Source organism: Patiria miniata, unplaced genomic scaffold, assembly GCF_015706575.1.
Source record: "Patiria miniata isolate m_02_andy unplaced genomic scaffold, ASM1570657v1 HiC_scaffold_18, whole genome shotgun sequence".
In the NCBI taxonomy this organism is placed as follows: Eukaryota; Metazoa; Echinodermata; class Asteroidea; order Valvatida; family Asterinidae; genus Patiria; species Patiria miniata.
In genome coordinates, this window is record NW_024037056.1 from 16,356,056 (window position 1) to 16,371,479 (window position 15,424).

Consider the following 15,424-nt stretch of genomic DNA (forward strand, 5'->3'; position numbering starts at 1 on the left):
TGTTGGAGCATTAGTAGTAGGCTAGTGGTGCCTGCTTGTAATACTACAAGGACGTTGATGCTCAGCATGCCCTGGATGAATTATTAGTGGCAGAAGTGGGATCAGGGATAGGTCCCCCAAATAATCAAAGTAGAGCATGTTTGTTGGAGCATTAGTAGTAGGCTAGTGGTGCCTGCTTGTAATACTACAAGGACATTGATGCTCAGCATTCCCTGGATGAATTATTAGTGGCAGAAGTGGGATCAGGGATAGGTCCCCCAAATAAACAAAGTAGAGCATGTTTGTTGGAGCATTAGTAGTAGGCTAGTGGTGCCTGCTTGTAATACTACAAGGACGTTGATGCTCAGCATGCCCTGGATGAATTATTAGTGGCAGAAGTGGGATCAGGGATTAGGTTCCCCAAAATAATCAAACTAGAGCATAATATAAAGGAGGACCAGAAGTGGGCTAGTGGTTGAATAAGGACATAATTTATGCATGCACACTTGCAAACATCTGAAGTCAAACTATGGTCGAAATGTTGTTGTGAATCTTCTTGATCCTGGATCCCTGCTGTGCATGATAATTCATTTGGCTATTGTACACATTGTATGTGGCTAGTGCTGCGTAACCAGGTACACAACTGATGCCAGCAGGCTTGTCCAAAATAGTTGGCTACACTTGTCCAACTACGGTCGACAAGCATCGCTGGAACTTGCTCATGGTAACTGTTCATCATGGAATAAATCACCAACTGTCATTCCAATGTCTTTCAGGTGTGGCCCATTTCCATGGTTACAGTATCCAGGAGACTGAAATCGGCAGCAAAAAGTATGGCTTGGTCTTGAAACATCCGAGCCAGGAGCTCAGGGTCTTCTACTTTCTTGCCGATCATGAGACGGACCGGAAAAGGTGAGACGTGTCTTAAGGCCCCATCTTTCTCTTTTTGAAAAAAATCCGGACGATCGACTGGTTTTTGTTTACTTATCAATCTTGCAAATTTTTGTGTGGCTATGTTGCATTTTGGAATTTACCTTTTCATTTTTTTCAAGGTGGGTGGCCGCTTTTGCTATGTCAATCGGTCGCTGGATTCAGACAAACAACGGCGAGGAATCCGATGAAGAGAGCGCTGAAATGCTGATCTGAAGACCAAATCCTCTTCTGGTAACCGGAGCTCTAATATTGCAAAACTACTCTTTTTTTTACCCAGAAATTGGGTAAACTATGCACGGCTTAGCTAGTTCGCGCCGGAGGCCATGTATACATTCAAAAGTTTTGCGGTATGCGAAACAGATGATGGATAAACATGCAGGGAGCGAGGCCGGAAATATTTGTCAGCGACCCACTCGCAGCTAGCGAGGCCGGTAATATGAGTGTGCTGCCTGAGGGTGATGGCTTCAACCCGCCTGGCTTGAGGTCGAGTGAAAAGTAATTCGTTCCGTTCTTGTCAAAATAATCCCGGCGCGAACTGGTTAAAAACGTATTCTACTCTGTTGCACTGTGTATACCAACAAAACAGGCCACTATGTATTCCGACCAGTTTTATTCATAAATTAAATACAGAATAAAAACTTTCTCCTTTTCCTGTACAACATATTTATTATGGTCACATATGGATACAAAGCTGAGATTCTGTAAAATAACGGGACTCTTTTCATTTTGTCTCAAGACCCAAGGATAGTCATCTAGTTTTGAAATGACTTTCAAGAAAACTAAAGATGTAAAATTCAACAAGGGCCTATATGTAACGACTATAAAACATGTTATAAAAAATATGAAAATAAATAAAAAAAAAAAAATACAACTCAGACACCAAACAATATATTTCTTGTACAGTTTTAATGTTTTATTTAATTCTGTAGCCAGCTTAATATACATGTACATTTAATATTTTATTTATGTTTATATATTGGACATTGTATTCATTGGTTTATATTCATATCTACACATATGTTATTATCGTTATGCTATAAAGCAGAAGCAAAGCCTGCCAAGTTTAATAATACTACAAACAAAAGTCTGTCGTTACTTTACATTTTCATTCTTAGTCCATTACCAGCTGTTCAAGAGAGAAAAATCTCCCTCCTGTTTCCAAAATTTTACCTTAAAGCCACAATTGACTAGTCTGTGGAATATCCTTTTGCACAGCAAGGGTCTATGATATGCGAGCAGATTCAGCGATTAATTATGCAAAGCAAGACTGCGTCTTGACCTCCAGATTCTGACTATTCATTGGGCGCCTACATCGGGTCTTCGGTAACCCGTGGTTGTATTGTAAAAACATGGTAGCCAAATCGACCAATCGACAGCTTAGTCCACATTTGTGATCGACATGATGTCACACTTCTAAAGTCAACTCCGATTGGCTGCAACGCGGGGTTGCTTTGCTCACATGAGACGTTGGTTACTTGTCCAACGGTTCATACTTACCATTGACCGGCTGCTGCTTCTTTGGATTTTTGGCAATGTCAATACCCATTTGGTATTAGATCGAAGACAATTTTGTTATACACTTCTAGCGCTTGAGGTTACAGTTGAAGAACATACACTGGTTGTGCTCTGTACAACAAACTGTTCCCTCATTAAAAGAAAAAAGCAAGTTCTGGTATAATCTGCGATTAATGGTAGCTTGAATCAAGCTACATGTATATGTATGTATATGAAACTTACCATTATGCTATCCATAAGCTTACTTTTGCCGCGATGACCAATCTCTATTGTCTTATGTTGTAGTGGAACTCTCTACACATATGCATTTCCAATACAACACTGAATTATCGGTTACAGTGTATGTTTTCTCCGTATAGTGAAACAAGTACACTGACTTAAAACAAAATAATCCCGTTTTTACGGAATTATGTATTTTTGTAAGATATAAAAATAACCTGCTCTAAATGTATAGTTTTTTAAGTGCATGAAAAATATTTTACTCAAGATTTTTTTATATGAACGTTTTAAAGAAAAAATATTGAAAGTGGTCCACAGTAAAGACCGACCACAATTTCACAAAACTATGCACATTGTATTTATACTGAAAAGTCTATGCAATTTACTCCTGCAATGTTTTAATATGCTTTTCTAAACAGTATAGTAGAACTGTCAACAAAAGATTGCTTTTGTATTCGTATTGATAATAACGATAGTAGCAATTGAGAAGTTATGCTTTTCTAATAACAAGGTAAGTAGCCCCCATGTGGCAAAATCTCTGTTAACATGCTCAAACTGTATTCTTTCCGGCCACTCAATACTGGAATTTGTATCCTTGTGGAGTCATTTCTTTGTTCTTGTGTACTAAAAAAGTTTAAGTTTGAATATCTAGTTTCAAAATGCGCCTATTAAATCAGAATTAATTTCCTGGGCTGAAATATCGGACTTAATATCACTTGCATAAAATACTTCAATTTGAGACAATCAAAACACCTGGGAAATTCCTAGTTTTTGAGTAAAATCCATATATATTTTTTGTGATGATAACCTTGTGGAGACGTATAGAAAATTGCTCTGTGGAGACGTATACAATATTTTGTTCCCTATTGTGCACATGTCTCCAGATGACACCGTGTACCAGATCACACACACACGAGTTGGAACAGATCTATAGAAGATTTCGTGGCCATTATAAACTCGGTGGTATTTTAGCACTGCTGTTTGTATTATGTATTCTACCAATTTAAATATGTATTTATATGAACTATTCTTCCAATCTATGTAATAAAGTATTCAATATAACAGTCATTAGATGGAATTTGCGTCGGGGTGATGTAAATTCATTATTCAATATAAGGTTATTAAAAATGCTATAGAGTATTAAGACGCATTCGTAATGAAGTGAACATTTCATGGTGTTTTGTGATTGAAATCGCCATCACATTATTTTCACGGGATGAAGCTATGGGCTATCGCCGTTTGCGAGTTAGACACGCCCCTTAGACAACCTTAAGTTTTGTTTGTTTCAGATTTTGCGCGTTCCGCGTCCAGTTATATCATGTAATTGACTAATTGGACAATATTTCACAAACTGCGTTGACGCGATTCTGCCGCGATGGGTTAACTGACCTATCGCCGTTTCCGAGTTGGCCACGCCCCTTAGACAACCCTATGGAATTGTGTACGTCAAGTTTTGTTTGTGTCAGATTTTGCGCGTTCCGCCTCCATTTGTATATCATGTAATGGGACAATATTTCACAAGCTGCGTTGACGCGATCCTACCACGATAGGTTATTTGTTGGTATGTTCCTTGATGGACAATAGGAAGGACAACCGTGTGCGGCACATGAAGTTGGATGTTATACTTTATCAATGGCAGCTGCAGTACAGTACAATCGGGCCGTTCGCAATAAAGGCCCCGTTTTTAATTAGTGAAGGGCGCGTTGTCGCTCCGCATTGTTCTGCAGCGAATACCTGTTTCTCTTGGTATTGCCAAAGCTTTTGTTCGAGAAACCTGTTGTATATTGTATAGCGTGGTGGGCTAATTATCAGTCCAGAAGTGCAAAGCTTGTGCTTACGGTAGAACGATCCCGGAAAAGCGGTGCTACGTTATGAATGTCAAAATAACTGATCATTAAACAGTACCGAAGTATTAGACAATCGCAGTAGTTTGCTGGATGTTAATGACGGATCTCTGGAAAAATGGACGCAAGCTTTCCACACGGTCACCAGGAGACATTGGGCACAAGGAATGCCGTAAGTGAAATTTGTAATGAACTTTGATTTGATTTCATTGCTTTAATCTCTACTCGCAAGTTCCATAAAGGAAGAGTTTATCAAGCTTTCAATTGAATATGGCTTTTTCGCGAATATGCTAGCGTCATGACTTGTGCTTGCTCGTAGTTTTCCCGCAGTGTGTCGTTTGTTAACATAAGCCTAAATCATTGTCGATTAAAACCCATCTTTTGTTTGATCAGTCACAGACAGTCTAAAATTCAATCCTGTCACATTATATTCACCAACAGTCGGGTAATATTTTATGTAGACACTGTGACAGTCAAATTCAATCAACGGGCAAAAACAGGTGACTGGTACTATAGCTAGTGGTATACGGTCCAGCTGGCTTATCAATCTTTTACAGTCAAAGCATTTGCTGTATATCAGGTTTCGTAACAATCACATCCAGTCAATCCTGCTTTATGGAGGCAGGGAGCGCGCAACTGTAAAGCAGTCACTTGGTATAGTTTGACTGCTGGGCCGGCATCGTTGAAATTGCCAGCCAAAGAGGGAGGCTAAGAACATCTTCGACCAGCTAGGCTAAATTTGACCCTTCAGTTTCAAATAAAAGAAGGAAATTTCCATGGGAAACTTCCAAGGGAACCAACTGAAATAGGTAATGGCTCATTCAGTTGTTTTCAGGAGAAAAACTCTAAGTTATTTTGAGGAATTAACAGATTTTAATACCGATGTATAATTTGTTAATAGGCCTAGGTCATAAAGGAAAACTAACCTTCAAGACCAAACAGTTTTCATTAATGTTTGGTCATGATAAGCCATGGAAGTGTGTTTACAACTTTCGTTGTGATGTGTCTTTATAAAACAGTACTCTTACCAAACATTTCCAGTGTGTGACCAGCGAAAGTACGGATTCCGAAAGTGACCAGCGCCAAAGCCAGAAAGAAACACGGCTCGAGGTCCCAGCGGGGTTGACGGATAGCGCGCCACCAAGAGACGATAGTCAGACACGAGAGACGAAGTCTTCAAGGAGGGGAGTGATATACCTTGCTGTAGTGGTTTTGGTTCTTGGTGCTGTTCTGTTGATAGCTGGGCTGGCTGTTTTTCTGGTGTTCAACTTCACAGGTACGGTAGGCGGCCTATATAGACACGCATAGCCGATCATATTAAATGTGCTCTTTTCTGTTGTCGGGACGTGTTTGTTTTCAAACTGCCTCCGTACTGTGAACTTTTGTTGGCCAAGTGATGTCCGAAATGGAAAAAAAACAAAACTTGGTGACAATAATCTTTGAGCAGTGGGGACTTCAGATGTCTTGAGACATTTGGGTCAAAAGTCATCTAGAGGTCAAATGAGGTCATTGTTGATTTGGTTAGTAACTGTTAAATGAAGTGCTGTCATATAAAATGTCAGACTCCAATCTCAACCAAACTTGGTCCATTCCATTTTGGTTATGTACACCGACAAGTGTGCTCACTGACTGACTGTATAAATACTGCTCGCATGCCAGGGGGTCGCACAAGTTTAAATTGCAGTATTTTTTATACTGTCATCCTTTAGCATCCGATCGAGCCCAGGCCAACCGAGTTACCACAGACTTCAACATTACAGACCTAACTACCGTTTTACCAAATGCAACCTTGTATCAGCCAAACAGCAGCTCCGCTACAAGCTTCGGTCTACAAACACCACCAGCGCTGCCGTCAGCTGATCCTTCAGCTGATGCAACAACATCTCACCAAGTTTCACCATCAGCACAGCCAACTGATGTGTCCACTCACCAAGTTTCACCATCAGCACAGTCAACTGATCTGGCCACTCACCAAGTTTCACCATCAGCACAGCCAACCGATTTGTCCACTCACCAAGTTTCACCATCAGCACAGCCAAGTGATTTGTCCACTCACCAAGTTTCAACATCAGCACAGCCAACTGATTTGTCCACTCACCAACATTCACCATCAGCACAGCCAACTGATTTGTCCACCAACTCAATGAGCGAATTTACCACATATCTACGCACTACTACATCAAATCTACATCCAGTTGGTTCAACCATTGGAGCATCAACAAATCCACTTAATCATCCACAAATTACACACGATCCACCAGAGGCAACAACTGCAATATCCACTACATCTCTGATACAAACAGGTAAAATCTTAAAAAAAAAAAATAAATCAAAGAATCATTAACCATTTCAAATCAATGCATTTTTTCGAACTTATCATTTTCTTTATATTTCAGAGACTTGCACTCATACCGAGTTTTCCTGCCTGTTGGATGGTCTGTGTATCCCAACCATTAATGTGTGTGATGACGTCCAAAATTGTAATGATGAATCTGATGAAAATAACTGTTACAATGGCCCAGGTAATCGTTTACTCTCTTTAAATAAGACGATATCCTTTATTGTTATGTGGAATCAATGGTATTTTGGTAATGACATAATTTCCGTAATTGCATAACAATACGTTATGTAAAAACCCGTAGTAGGCCGATTCGTTGAAAATTTGCTCATTAATGTCAGTGACCTTATAAGACGTCTTGAAGATTACTATAGCATGTCTTACTCCTTCCTCCTGTAAAAAAAGCAGGAGACGATGAAATACTGCGCTCTAAATACGCCAAGCGCTCTTGTTTTACTATACTCCCAAGGACAATGCTTTGTGTTTTCTTTTGTCCCTGTAATATACAATGTAACGCTATCCCATAGACTAAGCACACAAACATACTATAGAGGACCGTTTTGAACAAGACCCAACTCCCGAGGACTAAAAGGATCTGTTCTTCCCCTTTCTGTGTCGGTCCTCGGGGTTATTAGCAGTGGCCCTAACTTTCTTTCTTTCAAAGCAATTAAATTAGTCTCTTTGAAAGAAGACTAATCAAACCTATAGTTGAGTACTGAAACCATGTGATTTTCCACCTCTTTGTTCATTTGTACAAGTCTGTCAAGGTAGGCACTTCACGTTCAGCTTAGACTTGGACGAAGTCGTCACAATTACGTCTCCCCGGTTCCCTGCCAGCTACACCCTCTACGAGGAATGCCACTGGTTTCTCACCAGACCGCCGGGTACCAGCTTCATCATCGACATCATTCATTTCGATGTACCAATTCCAGATGCTGTGGCAATTTACGAGATTGAGAGTGGCTTCAGACGACTGGTGATCACGATGCATGAGAGTTTGGGTCAGGGGTTGAAAATGGCATTCGAGAGTCAAGATCTTGAGGTTTTGTTCGTGAGCAGTTATAACACCCACGGCACTGGTTTCAACTTTAGTGTGCGTGCTGTTCATAATGACGGTAAGTTAATGGAACAGTCAGCAAAACGGGGCTGCAGTTTTAATCAACCACAATTCATCACCAGTCAGTTGGAACTTCAATCACATGCCAGTCACAAGTCTATCACATGCCAGTAACAAGTCCATCACATGCTAGTCTCAAGTCCATCACATGCCAGTCACAAGTCCATCACAATGCCAGTCACAAGTCAATCACATGCCAGTCATAAGTCCATTACATGCCAGTCACAAGTCCATCACATGCTAGTCTCAAGTCCATCACATGCCAGTCACAAGTCTGTCAAATGCCAGTCACAAGTCTCCAGTCACAAGTCCATCACATGCCAGTCACAAGTCAATCACATGCCAGTCACAAGCCAATCTCATGCCAGTCACAGGTCAATCACATGCCAGTCACAAGTCAATCACATGCCAATCACAAGTCCGTCACATGCCAGTCACAAGTCAATCACATGCCAGTCACGGGTCCATCACATGCCAGTCACAAGTCCAACACATGCCAGTCACAAGTCCATCACATTCCAGTCACAAGTCCATCACATGCCAGTCAAAAGTCAATCACATGCCAGTCACGGGTCAATCACATGCCAGCAACAAGTCCGTCACTTGTCAGTCACAAGTCCATCACATGCCAGTCGCAAGTCCATCACAATGCAAGTCACAAGTCCGTCACATGCCAGTCACAAGTCAAACACATGCCAGTAACAAGTCCATCACAATATGCCAGTCACAAGTCCGTCACATGCTACAAACCAACGTGTCTTTATTTGAAATCTTCAGAAGTTCGAATCTTTTTATTGTCAAAAATCTGGACTTTTTCGGGAGTTACTAATTTTACATTGTTTACTTCTTTTGCGTAGAATATATCATATGTGACGTTCCTCCATATGTGTATGGAGTTGAAGATGTTTGTAATGATTTTTCTGATTGTCCCGATGACACGGACGAGAAGGAGTGTGGTGAGTTCACTGTACTTTAAACATTAAATAAATGTATTGACTTTATTGTCGCTAGTTTTAAAAGTCTTTAACATTTTCTTCCGAATGCAAGAACGCTTTTCATTTTATGAACTGATTGTTCTGTAATTGGAGAACAGGGTAAGTCACAAAAGCGGAACCCAAACCCCCCTCCCCAAATATATTTCTTATTTAAATAAATATGTAGCAGCAAAAATCATAATAACTGGAAAGCCAATTTCTTAAACTACTTGTAGATGAAAAAATTATTGAAATTGCTCAATCCGTTCAAAGAATATCACCATTTGCAATGACCCTTAAACCTCTTTCGTCCAAAAATGCGATTTCAAGAATCGTCGTCACAATGTCTTCAAACATCACCAGCCATAAAACATCAGTTTGAAAGTTAAAAGATTCAACAAATCCTTTTGAAGTCCTGTCTTTTAAAAAAATGTTGATTTTATAAATCATATTGTTTGCCTAAGCAGGGTTATTAATAAAGATATTGTGTATTACACTTGTTGATAATTATTGAAACAAGTATTCTGTGTCATTTTCTTTGTTGGTCCAAACAGTCAGAACACACAATAAATTGCTTTTTTTTTGGACGAAACTGGTTTTAGGGTCATTGTATTTAAATGGTGATGTTATTTGAACGAATTCAGCAATTCTAGTTAATTTATTCATCTAAAAGTAGTTTATAAAATTGGCTTTCCAGTCATCATTATCTTTGGTGCTTTACATATTCGTTTAAATATGAAATATATATTTTGGGGTTTGGGTTCCGCCTTTTTTTGACTCACCCTGTACGTATATTCCAGAATGTGACGAGAATGAATTTCGCTGCAATAGTGGGGTTTGTGTCAATGGTGGAATCGATGTACCATGCAGCGGATCTGCCCAATGTAGAGACTTCTCGGATGAAGGTCTTGAATGCCACGAAAGTAAGTGAAAGTAGTTTTCTTTTTGAACTGATATACTGAATCTTATTCCGTCTGGCCGTCCTTTTATTTCAATTTGCATCTGTTCAAAGGTTGCGGAAACATTATAGCTTTGGAGTGTTCGTTAATTGCTACAGGTTATGTAGCCTAGTATTGCATTTTAGGCCGATATTAATGTGTATCCTTTAGTTATGACAATTTGTTCTAGATTTTTAACTTGTGATTTTCATAAATGTCTATTGTGTGAGCAGTCATATCCAAGCAATTCAACCTGAACATAATTAGCTTTACGATATGATGTATTTTATTCCGTACAAAACTGGCTGTGCCAACTCGTTTAGATTTTTTCTCTTTTCACATCGTAGTCTATTGCGTTGACATCCACCATTCGGCCTGCGCGGTTATTTTGCCGTACAACCGGACCTTCTATCCAAATGACCGTGCCGACTCCTTGGAAGATGCTTACACTAAACTCTCCGCCTTGGAGAAACAGTTATCATCAAACTGCGCTGCTTCAATTAGACTGGCAGCCTGCATACTACTGTTTCCAGAATGTCCCCGCTTCAAGCCAACGCAGACCGTGTGCAGACGCTTCTGTGATACGAATCTTTCCACCTGTTTAGCTTCAGTTGTGAATGCTGATTGGTTGTCATGTGATATGTTACCTGATGTGGAGATGCGTGCTGGTAGTACTTGCATGTACGATGAAGACGGTGATTAAATGTCTTCTGATAGACATTTAAGAAAGTCAAAGGTTTATTTTCCAGGGATAAGAACTTCTGATTATTTTGCAATCCTTACTGCTGAAGTAACATGATTGATAATTAGCTTTACGCCATTGCAAATCATTACATTATGTAAAGTCAGTGCATTCAGTTCTTGGGCAAAATAAGCAAAATTATAATTTTTCCAACAATCGACGTACTTGATCACAATAAAGCCATGATGGAACAAGCCATTGTATGATTTTTTAAATATCTTGTCCCGTGTTTTGTCAACTGTCATTGAATTGTTTTTATTTGTATGCTTGCCAATTTATTTTAGGATTAAAGTTGGATTGCCAAATGCCAATAGGCCTTCTTATTGCAAAAATCGAATCACGCAAAAATTTAATTGACGAAAATTAAATACACACTTAACTGTATAAGGTTTTAACATTATTTTCCTTGGTAGACTTGTTGCATACTGGAATCTGTGGAACCAGACAGACCAATCCCCTCTCGCGAATCGTTGGGGGCGTGGCCAGTGACATAACAACCTGGCCGTGGATTGGCTCGCTTCGTGATGAATATTCAGAGCACAGATGTGGGGCGACTTTGATAACCAATCAATGGGCCGCTACAGCTGCGCATTGTGTGTAAGTTCAAGGAGTGGTCATTTTTCTGTAGGCAAAGGTGTGTTATAATATAATTATATTTCATTAGATGAACTTGACATTTTTTTTTAAATTTGTTTGGATGCAAATATGACTACGTTTCAATTGATCGATGGAAATGCGTTCGGTTACCTCATGAAAATCCTTTACATTTAACCCAGTCATGAATCTAGTGGAGTTATCGAAATTTATTTCTTATTTATGAAACAGAGGTTTCTTCGATCGTATCGTGCTGGGTTCAACAGATCTGCACGGGACTCCAGCAACTCGCCGAGAAATCATAATAGACAAGGTTATCGCTCACCCCTTCTACGATGCAGTAAACCTGGACAACGACATAGCGCTTATCAAGTTGCGAGCTCGTGTCGAATTCAGTGATGACATACGACCAGCCTGTCTCAACACTGTGCAAAATGAAACCTATCTCTTTGATAACTGCTACGTTGCTGGGTGGGGCCACACCAGCGCAGGAGGTAAAGGTCTATTCAGTGGTTTGGTCAAATTAATGAAAAATATAAGTCGCTTTCCTCCCCTTATAATTCCCTGTAATTTTGATGTTTTGGAGGTTGGCGTAGCAAGACTTTCCCCGCCTTCCACCACTCTGACCGGGGTTCGATTCCTGCCTGGGCCAAAATGTGGATTGGGTTTTCAGTCCCTGCCTGATTCCTTGGGTTTTCCTCAAAATATTCTTCTGGGGTTTTCCTCCCACCTCTAAAATTGTAATTTCTACTCATTGTTTTCTCTCTACGAGCTACAGTGCCTTTTGACGAATCCTTGGTTTCTTAACCAGATAAATGATAAATAATAAAAATAATAATTCTGCACAATATTAGCACAAAACACACCCTTTTCCCAGAGAAGAGAAACTTATTTTAGTAACAAAATTATCACTAGGTTCTATATGAGAGAAACATTTGTATTTGCAACTGCTACATATTTTTATCTTCTTTTAAGGTGCTGTTTCGTTTGATTTGCAAGAGGCCATATTACCTTTAGTTCCCCGCGATATCTGCCAGTACCAGTCTAACAGTCCTCATCTTGTCTCGTCGAATCAGTTGTGCGCAGGATTCAGCGAAGGAGGCGTTGACACTTGTCAGGTAGGGCATTCACAATAATTTTGTTTGGATTCAAATGCTTTCTTTTGATACAATTTCTCATTTGCATACGAATTTGTAATGATGCCTCTTCTTTATAGTGAAATCGTCAATAAGACAATGTCAGAAGTATACAGGGTGAGTAAAAAAAAACGAACCCAAATGGCAAGACCAATGTTGGAACGAAGTTTTGCCGGTAGCACTTTCAAAATCTAGGATATGAAAGCCGAGACATTAAGCTTTGTTGAAGTATAAGAATCATTCAAATCACTCATGTACTTTTGAAGTTACGGAATTTTGAACACAAACACCGTTTTAAAGTTCTATCCACGGATCACAAAAAAATACGTTTTTTTTTCTTTCAGCAAAACGAAAACAATTCTCATAGAGATGCAACACAGCAAGAGCTTAATGTGCATTCGCACTTGTTTTTAGCCGTGGCGGCTATCTGACCTAATATTTGTCAGAAATATTTGTTTTGGTCCGGGAACTAGATTAACGGTCTGGTGGGCGCAATGCGCATGCTCAGGATGACGTGTCATAACACTCTGCTGCCACCAAGAGTCTTAACTGGGTATATTTGATTAATTTGGTCAAGGGTGACAGTGGGGGACCTTTGGTATGCCTGGGCGCCGATGATCGATGGAAACTGGTTGGTGTTACGAGCAGCGGGAATGCAGCGTGCGGCGCCCCGCAGTCTCCCGGCATCTACACCAGGGTGTCACGCTACTTGGACTTCATCCGGCAAACCATCGCAGCGGGTGAGTTCAAAATTCTTCTCACAAAATGAAACATTTTAGCTAATTCTGCAGCAGTGAGTAAATCTTTAACGACGGATCATTTTGACTTAAAAAAGAAAAGGCACTGATCTATTTTTTTTAAGGAGGAGGCTTTCCAAAGTTCAAGTTTGGGGATTAACCAATGACGTTTGAGGAAATTTTACGTGAAAGATGATCACCCCTTAATGAAGTCGTGAGGTCCGTCGCCATTTTGAAATATGATCTCTTCACTCCACCTTTAGATTTTAGAGCCTCAATTCATCCAAATTTCACAGAAATGCTAGCTCAGACGCCTGTGCTGAACACTGTGTCTTAAGCTGTACAAATCCTCAAGTAAAATAGGCAAGAAAAACCTCTAATAAAAGAATAACATGTAGAACACGGAAATCGTTATTTGGCCAGGGCATGCAGAAAATGTGGGGCCTATTTCAGTGCCAATCTCAATTTATATCTGGGACGAGTTCTCGATCAGTTGTATTCAGAAATTGTGTAACTTATAGGTCCACCCGATACAATGTCCGCAACTTGTCCGGAACTCGTATCGGATATGAAGTGAGATGGGCCCTTCCTGTCGTGTATTAACTGCATTGGTGTCTACTCCTTGGTGGTATATTTTCAGATCGCACGGATGACTGCACAGCAGGTCAGTTTCAGTGCGAAGGTCAAATCGTCTGTGTGCCGGACTCAGTCGTGTGTGACGACAATTGGGACTGTGCCGACGGGTCAGATGAGCTTTACTGTAGCTGAAATGCAGTCGACTTCCGTCAGTACGATATCTGCTAGAACGAAATCCGGTTATAACAAAGAATTATCTCCGGTGGACGACGGCAAAACTGCACACTTTTAATTGGGGACAAATTCGCTTAAGACGAACTCTGGTAGTACAAATGTTCTGTTATAACGAACATATTTGTAGTTTGAAGGACTTTTATGAATGGAAGAGAGACTATACAGAATAATAGCATTGTGAAAATAAAAGTAATTAAAGTCTATTCAAGTCATTTCCTTGAGGACAAAGGGCTCCAAGGTAAAATGTTGTCAGCTGTGATCATTTTCTCGAAACGTTTAATGTCCTCCGGTGCAACATAATTATGTGCAGGGTTTTCAATTCAAAAACCCCAAAACTGAAGAAAAAATTTGCAAGGGTTACACTACATTTGTAATCAAAGTGTGGCCAAAAATGGGCTTTTCTCTTAACGCTTTTGTCTTATTTTTGCGGTTTTCAAAACTGGGCAAAATTTGACTTTTTGGGAAAATTCTTAAATGTCAAATGTAAATTTGACTTTTTGGGGAAGATCCACAAAATAAGGGTAAGCCTTGCATTTTTATCAAAAATGGGCAAAATATAACTTTTTTGGGAAATCCAAACTGTAAGAGGTTTGCCTTGCATTGTAACCAGAATTTGGCAAAATGTACCTTTTTTTGAAAATCTAAAATATAAAGGGATTAGCCTTGCATTTCTATCAAGATTGGGCAAAATTTCACTTTTTCGAGCAATTCCAAAATGTAAGGGGTTAACCTTGCATTTCTATCAAAAATGGGAAAAATTTGACTTTTTTTGAACATCCAAAAAATGTAAGGGGTTAGCCTTGCATTTCCATCAAAAATGGTAAAAAAATGACTTTTTTTTGAAAATCCAAAAATGTAAGGGGTTAGCCTTATATTTCCTTAAAAAATGAGCAAAATTTTACTTTTTTGGGAAAATTCAAAATACAAGGGGTTAGCCTTGTATTTCTATCAAAAATGGGCAAAATTTTCCTTTTTTTGGAAAATTCAAAATACAAGGTGGTTAGCCTTGCATTTCTATCAAAAATGGGAAAAATTTGACGTTTCAAGAAATTTCAAAATGTAAGGGGTTAGCCTTGCATTTCTATCAAGATTGAGCAAAATTTCACTTTTTTGGGAAAAACCAAAATATAAGGGGTTAGCCTTACATTTTTCTTCAGATTCCGCAAAATTTCACTTTTTCGAGCAATTACAAAAATTTTTTTTTGGGAAAATTCAAAATACAAGGGGTAAGCCTTGTATTTTTATCAAAAATGGGCAAAATTTTGATTTTTTGAAAAAATTCAAAATACAAGGGGTTAGCCTTGGATTTCTATCAAAAATGGGCAAAATTTGACTATTTCGAGAAATTTCAAAATGTAAGGGGTTAGCCTTGCATTTTTATCAAAAATGGGCAAAATTTGACTGTTTCGAGAAATTTCAAAATGTAAGGGGTTAGCCTTAGCCTTGACCAAGGCTATCAGTTGTTCCCATATGAGCTTGTTCCCGCTACCGCACACGGCGCGCGCAGCAACACAATGTTGTACCAGTGTTGGAGCAAAGGCTTTGACC

General features: G+C 39.5%; 2 protein-coding genes across 3 annotated transcripts in view; both read left to right on the plus strand.

Moving 5' to 3' along the window:
- LOC119724888 overlaps nt 1-3,790 on the plus strand; it is a 30,964-nt gene extending 27,174 nt beyond the window's left edge. For both annotated transcript variants that reach the window (XM_038196185.1, XM_038196186.1), the window contains exons 13-14: nt 756-891; nt 1,032-3,790. In XM_038196185.1, coding sequence (XP_038052113.1) covers nt 756-891; nt 1,032-1,125 — 230 coding nt within the window. In that variant the 3' untranslated portion in view covers nt 1,126-3,790. The remainder of the gene's footprint in view (nt 1-755; nt 892-1,031) is intronic.
- Nucleotides 3,791-4,608: 818 nt separating this feature from the next.
- Nucleotides 4,609-14,155, plus strand: LOC119725186. The gene is made up of 13 exons (XM_038196547.1): nt 4,609-4,662; nt 5,532-5,766; nt 6,200-6,793; nt 6,887-7,012; nt 7,587-7,943; nt 8,803-8,901; nt 9,720-9,842; nt 10,205-10,552; nt 11,013-11,196; nt 11,425-11,687; nt 12,169-12,311; nt 12,907-13,069; nt 13,707-14,155. The coding sequence occupies exons 1-13, from the start codon at nt 4,609-4,611 to the stop codon at nt 13,832-13,834; spliced, it is 2,817 nt and encodes a 938-aa protein (XP_038052475.1). The 3' UTR covers nt 13,835-14,155.
- Nucleotides 14,156-15,424: the final 1,269 nt, after the last annotated feature.

Bases quoted from the DNA above. Each gene is read 5' to 3' on its own strand.
- LOC119725186 (XM_038196547.1), top strand. From the start codon at position 4,609: ATGGACGCAAGCTTTCCACACGGTCACCAGGAGACATTGGGCACAAGG. The intron at 11,197-11,424 runs GTAAGTTCAAGG...TTTATGAAACAG, and splicing joins GCTACAGCTGCGCATTGTGT to AGGTTTCTTCGATCGTATCG. The intron at 13,070-13,706 runs GTGAGTTCAAAA...GTATATTTTCAG, and splicing joins CCGGCAAACCATCGCAGCGG to ATCGCACGGATGACTGCACA.